This window comes from Tasmannia lanceolata, unplaced genomic scaffold (genome assembly GCF_043159265.1).
Source record: "Tasmannia lanceolata isolate RefF3 unplaced genomic scaffold, GAP_Taslan_0.1 ptg000044l, whole genome shotgun sequence".
Lineage (NCBI taxonomy): Eukaryota > Viridiplantae > Streptophyta > Magnoliopsida > Canellales > Winteraceae > Tasmannia > Tasmannia lanceolata.
In genome coordinates, this window is record NW_027518721.1 from 23,187,446 (window position 1) to 23,194,135 (window position 6,690).

Below are 6,690 nucleotides of genomic sequence, written 5' to 3' on the forward strand. Positions count from 1 at the left end.
TGAGAAAATCTCAGATAACAATATGGATTGAAATTGAAATGTCAAAAAGAGGATACCGGAAGCCATAAACGTTGTTTTCTCTTTACTGGAAGGGATTCCTCTCAAGAGGCTTCTCCTTGCTCCACAACTGACGGTGATTGGGACCGGTTTCTTCTCTCTTTGACGTGGATTTGCAAAGATTCTGATACAATATAGGTGTCTACAAGGAGAGACCCAAGAGTTCCGATTATAGATGTTTGTGGGAAGGGACGCAACTCCTCATCGCGCTGATCCCTCTCCCCAAACGTCTCTTTAACGTTTACACCTTTTCGCTTGCAACTCTCCACTTAGTGCCTTTTCACAAAAGCATCTAACTAACAAATGATCTAGGCCATTGATCTTGCACAGGCCACATCCACCGTTAGGATTAATTCCTAACATTCGTATCACTTCATATGTGAAGTGTATCACTTAATATGTGAAGTGGTAGAAGATGGACTAATCTTATTGTGAAAAGATTCATATAAGTGCAAATCTAGCTAATATGTTGGCAAAGCCGATTAATTCAGGGTTCTAATTGGTGTAGAGCTTCTCTTTGGCTTGATGTTGCTCAATAGTTAGTAACACAAGAGTGTGGTCTCTTGGATGTTCTTTCTAATAAAATATGTAACGGTTCTTCAAGTGAAAGACTATTAGGAGTCTTCCTCTATAATATCTTATTTTATAGTGGCGAGCCATGTTACATGGATTCTTCTAAATGGGCGAAGAATCCATGTGGGAATACTTCAAGATTCTTTGAGACACTTATAGATCTCTTTTATCTGTTTTTATTTTTGCATACCACTACCACAACTTTTGAGTTTTACACATCCTACTAGTAAGTTTCATAAATAGAAATAAAATATTATATCTGCTTAACCGATTAAATTTTTCAATATATTTCTTGTTATAACCATATTATTATATAAGAAAATAAAATTTAAAAATAGATTAAAATATTTTGGCGAATCCACGAATTGTTCTTTTTGAGGTTTGCTGAATTCAACACTCAGATTCCGACACTCATATCCTCACTGATGCGACATAGGTGGCGACCTAATAGAATTCTACTATAAGTTGGAGTCCTCTACTTATGAACTAGTATTCTCCATTTGTCAAAACTCTTGTAACTATTGTAGGTTTGCTCCATATAGTTGCATTTGTTGCCATCAAAGAGAAGAGAATCACACCTCATGGACGAAGGTCAGAGAAAAACTATGTAAATTTTTGCCTCTTGTGCCGATAAGGTTCTGAAAAACCCGACCCAAGTTGCAACCCTAATCCCAAGATTTTCGAAGTCCATTCTCTTAGCACCAATTTTTTTCCAAGTTTATATTTCTTTCTGCTAAAAGTGGTCGTCATGTTCCCATTCTTGCCCATTATAGTTCCTGAGAGTAGTTAATTTTGCAAAAGCAATTTCGCAGCGCCTCTTTTTCAAGAGACAAGAGGTACACATACAAATCATAAAATCTAAAAAGGCCTAAATTAACCCCTACATTGCAATTTGGGGGGTTTACATCCAAACGTAACCGTCTCACTTGTGAACAACCATTTACTATTCCTATGCAGACCTTCACTTGTATAGAAAGAAACAAATTACTACTCATAATTTTCTTACAGATACCACATTTGAATAGAAAGATACAAAGAAGAAAATAAATTCCAAAAACAGAATCCCAATGCCATATTTTATGAAGCAATTCAATCTTATGACTGTTCACAAGGCCTCGAAACCACCTTTGCAAAGTGCTAATTATTCTGCATTGCTTTAAAGAACATGGCCTCTCCACTCTTGACAATCCGATCATCATATCACTAATCAAATAAAATATATTAACCCCTTTCTTTAAGCAGCTGCACCATTATTTTAAACAACAAACACAAGAAAAGCTTTACAATCTACAAGTCTCAAGGCTTAAACAACAATAAAATAGTGGAGATCTAGACTAGCATTCCATTCTTTTTCCTCTCCAACACATGAACCAAATCAGAAGGAAATAGATTAATATAATCGATATCCCCTCCCTTCTATTTCTCCTAAATTTTATGCTGATTCAAAGGCTATTATATGGATGCTCAGAGTTATTTTGTATAATTCCAAAGAAGAAAAACATAAAATACAAATGACAAATGAATAGTGAATAATTTAATCAAATTCACATTTATATTTTAATTTTTATATTACTGTTGTTTGATTATTAGTTGTGCATAGAGAAGCTCGTTCCACGTGTCGGGCACTCCAGGCAAGCACCAATGGCTGCAGTCCTGATACCTTTCAGGCGATCTTCGCTCGTCCTCGGTCAGATTCTGCTTCCTGTAGATGGAGGGATGAGCGTCCTTCCTGTAATCTGTTATTCGTGTAATATTCAGGTAAGATATGCGTGTTTTCATTCCTTTCATCACCGATTCAAGCACGTTCATCTTTGGCGGATAGGAGGCCAGATATGTCTCGTTCTTGATGGGTTCTGTTTCTCTGTTGCATTGTCCACCGGAATTCCATTGCCCGCCACTAAAAAATGAACAAAAAAAGATGAGGTAAAAAAGAGAGATGAAACATGAGCTTTAATTACCAACTAAAGAGAAGTAAATAAATTATTTTCTTTAGTTTTTCTTTGTTTTTTTGGGTGCAAATATGAGGAATCCAGTGTAGCGTGGGAGGTGGGTAGATTAGGAAGAGGTCAAGGCACGTGAGAAGTCTAATTCCTCGTTGTCTGATTGTTTCAACCAAGGGATTAAGTTTATGGCAGGGGAAAGGTAATAGAGGGGGTTTGGAGTGACATTTGGACAAGGGTCTCCTTTATCCTATGCTTTCCCGAGTCTCTACAGGATTGCAACCAACAAAAATGGCAGTGTATTTGAGTGTTATAAAAGGGTGGCGGTAGAATAGTTTGGACTATTGTTATTGATAAGAATCTTAAGAGGTCATGATGCGGATTGCTTTATTAACCTACTTCCTCCTTGGAAGAATGATCCGAGAGGCCTATTCTTGGCCAGGTCGCTCTTTAGGTTTCTCAGCCGCCCTTCGGTTTCTCCATTTCTATGGATTACGGTTTAGAATTCTCTGGTGACAACTACGATCCAAGCTTTCTGATGGACGATAGTGGTAGTGTTGAATAAAATCAATACAGTGTACAAGCTCAAGAGGCGCAGTATCCAACTGGGGAACAAATGCATCATTTGCATTATAGAGGAAGAGTCTATAAACCACGTATTCATCTATTGCAAAGAGACACATCATATACGGTTTCAGGTGTACGATTGGTTTGGCATTCAATCGGTAGCATTGGACTCCATCGAGAATATTCTATTGAGTTGGAAAATGGCATGTATTGGCAGGAAAAACACTTTTGTGTCTTATACCCTTTGTAGAAATGAGGGAGATTTGGTTGAGAAAGAACACTTTGACTTTCGAGGAAATCTTCATCTTCCTTGATGCTAGCTTGGAAAATCAGATCCAACATGACAAATTGGGCTCGGCAAAACAGCGTCTTTTGGGTTCTATTCCAAAGGAAAAGAGGTTAGTGACTTGAGACCCCCCTCGCCAAATGTCTTCAAGCTCAACGATGGTTATTCCCTTGGCAACCCCGACAAAGTGGAAATCGGAGGGGTTTTTAGAGATAGTAATGGCACAATCATCTACGTGCTCTCTGGCCCAATTGGAATAATGGACTCTTTCGATGCGGAGGTTCATGCTCTTCACTTCGGCATGAGTTTATTTAGTGATCAAATGGAAGGCAAGGTTAAGGTAGAGGGGGGGTCCTACAAATGTCATTTCTTAGGTTCAAGACATGAGCATTGGTCCATAGAGATAAGCTAAGTTTTTGGACGAGATTAGTCCTATGATTAACAATATTTTCTTTCTTTTGTTCATGTCCCTAGGAGTGCATGAGTTTATTTACTGATCAAATGGAACGCAAGGTGGAGGTAGAAGGGGATCCTTCAAATGTCATTTCTTAGGTTCAAGGCATGAGCATTGGTCCATAGAGATTAGCTAAGTTTATGGACGAGATTAGTTCTATGATTAACAATATTTTCCTTTCTTTTGTTCATGTCCCTAGGAGTGCCAATGATCTAAGCAGGGGCGTTGAGGGACTCATTTTACTCTGGGTCCACTCTCCCCATTGATGTGAATCTGTAATCTCTTTTTTCTATGAAATTCTTCAAGAAGAAAAATAATTACCTGAAATGAGAGGCAGAATAACCCCTGAAGAAAACATGGGTCTTGTTAGGGTTTACATTGGCATCAACCCATCTCGCCCATGTAGTCAGAGCTCTCCGAAATGCTTCGATGACTTTCAGCTCCCCATAAACATGGCTACCTTCCTGGTAATAGTCTTTCCTGCAAGAGAAGTTGGGTTTTTCTGGGTTTAATTCCATTAACATAGAAATGCCAGACAAGGTCCATTAACAAACAAATAGAGAGCTTCTAGATATGGATATACCCTTTACTCGTCTTCTCGTGAGTCCACCAGTGTCCAGTGTTGAAGACAATAATGTCTGCATTTTTGTATTTAGGAGAATGCTTGTCGACCAAGTCGAGCCGAAGTGTCTCCTTCACCGTCCCGTTAGGTTCTGGAATTTCCAATTCCTGGACCAGGAACGGCGATCGGAAGAACTCTACAGAGCAGTCATAATCCTACATAGAAAAGTAGTTACTGTAAATACTTACAGAACAGTTATAATCCTACACAGAAAATTAGTTACCGTAAATAAGAACACAACAGTTATAATCCTACATAGAAAAATGGTTACAACTGTTATAATCCTACATAGAAAAATGGTTACTGTAGAGAAGAACACCAGGTGTTCGGAAGAACTCTACAGAACAGTTATAATCCTACATAGAAAAGTAGTTACTGTAAAGAACAGAACAGTAATAATCCTACACAGAAAAATAGTTATAAAGAAGAACATAGTCTAATCAAGAAAAACCCCAAAAAAAAAAAAAAGCAAATGAAGAACACCAACCTTGAAAATAAAAGAATAAGAGCCAACAGTACGAAATTCGCGTCTCCCAGACGCTTCAAACACCTTACTTTTATCTTTTACAGAATTCCTCAGAACACAAACCATAGATTCCCACATATTGCGATTGAGAGAGTCGCCAACAAAAACCAAGCGTTTTCCTCTCAATCTCTCTAACATATCCGTCCCATTCAATCTACAATAGTAAAGAAAAACCATCATGAACATATAAAGATCAATTTCAAGAAGTTAAAAACATTTTTTTTTGTTTCTTTTTTCTGAATACCTTGGGATATTACAGCCATTGGGTTGCCATCTGAGCTTCTGATACATCCGATCCGACCTCCCATTGAGAAAGCAATCAAAAGGCTCATCAATATATGGGCAAGATCCTTCTGAATAGAGCGGATACGAATCATCTTTCACCCATTTCCCATCAAAGATATCACAATCCTTCAAAGAATTTAACAGTGAATTTTCTCTCTTGGGATTCTCAGAAACAGTCTTATTTGTCTGATTCTCAGAAACAGCTCCAGTTTGATTCTCAGAAACCTTGGCAGTCTTATTTCTCTGGTTCTCAGAAACCTTGGTAGTCTTATTTCTCTGATTCTCAGAAACAGTGGGATTTCTCTGGCTCTCTATAACCCCGACAGTCCCATTCTTTTGGGTCTCAGAGACCTCTTTAGTCCCATTTTTTTGGGTCTCAGAGACCTCTTTAGTCCCATTTTTTTGGGCCTCAGAGACCTCCTTAGTCCCATTCTTTTGGGTCTCAGAGATCTCTTTAGTCCCATTTTTCGGGGTCTCAGAGACCTCTTTAGTCCCATTTTTTGGGGTCTCAGAGACCTCTTTAGTCCCATTTTTCTGATTCTCTAAAACCCCTATTGTCCCATTTTTGTGATTCTCTAAAACTCCAATAGTCCCATTTTTCATACTCCCATTTCTTTGCTGATCAGGCACTGGGTTATCTAAATCTATTTGAGTCTGATTTCTCTGATTCTTTGTAATCTCACTTGAAAATTCATTCTCTTTCTGATTAGAGTTTTCTCCAGAATTGGGGAAAAAATAAAAGACTATAGAGGAAAAAGAAGATCTAAAATTAGTGATGGAACTAGAATTAGAACCTGAACTTATGTTACCAAACCAAGAAGACGAGTTACCGTTTGGATTGAAGGCTATGAAAACAGTACAGGCAAGAAAAGCAAACATAAATCCATAGGCAAAGGCCTTTGTTCTTCTTGTTCTTAGAATCCCAAACAAGCTCTTCAAGTCCGTGATGACATTATGCTTGTTATCCGCCATGAATGATGGTTCAAAACCCTGTACAAGATGGGAACAAGAAGAGAAAAAGAAGAAGAAGGGAAAGATGCGGTTTTGGAGTTACGGTTAAATTGAGAAGTGAGTGTTTTACTTTGTGTTGGAGTCTTTTTCCTATTTCTTTGTTCTCTCCTGCTTATAACGGGAAAGGAAATCTCTGGAAATATATACACAAACTCAGTGTATACAACTTTGCCACTATGATCGTTGTGATTAAATCATTAATATATATAGTAATCACTGATAAGATATTTTAGTTTGGTGGGCCCTGGCTTTTAGGTGGTGGGCCCCATTAAATTCACAATCCCTTGTTTTGGTATTTTTCGGGAACGGAAGATCTGGGGATATATTAATTTTTTATTTTGATTTATATTGGTAAAAATGATAAAATAA

The 6,690-nt window shown here is 37.9% G+C and overlaps 1 protein-coding gene across 2 annotated transcripts; it reads right to left on the bottom strand.

Moving 5' to 3' along the window:
- Positions 1-1,828: 1,828 nt before the first annotated feature.
- LOC143863589 (protein trichome birefringence-like 1) lies at positions 1,829-6,483 on the bottom strand. 2 transcript variants are annotated; one of them, XM_077374302.1, is made up of 6 exons: positions 6,141-6,483; positions 5,270-6,053; positions 4,987-5,179; positions 4,461-4,654; positions 4,199-4,357; positions 1,829-2,527 (listed from the first exon to the last, which is right to left on the bottom strand). In XM_077374302.1, exons 1-6 carry the CDS (start codon positions 6,280-6,282, stop codon positions 2,200-2,202), a joined length of 1,800 nt encoding a protein of 599 aa, XP_077230417.1. In that variant the 5' UTR covers positions 6,283-6,483; the 3' UTR covers positions 1,829-2,199. The 2 variants fall into 2 exon arrangements, with proteins under 2 accessions (XP_077230417.1, XP_077230416.1); XM_077374301.1 differs by having other exon boundaries at positions 5,270-6,483.
- Between the last annotated feature and the right edge of the window lie 207 nt (positions 6,484-6,690).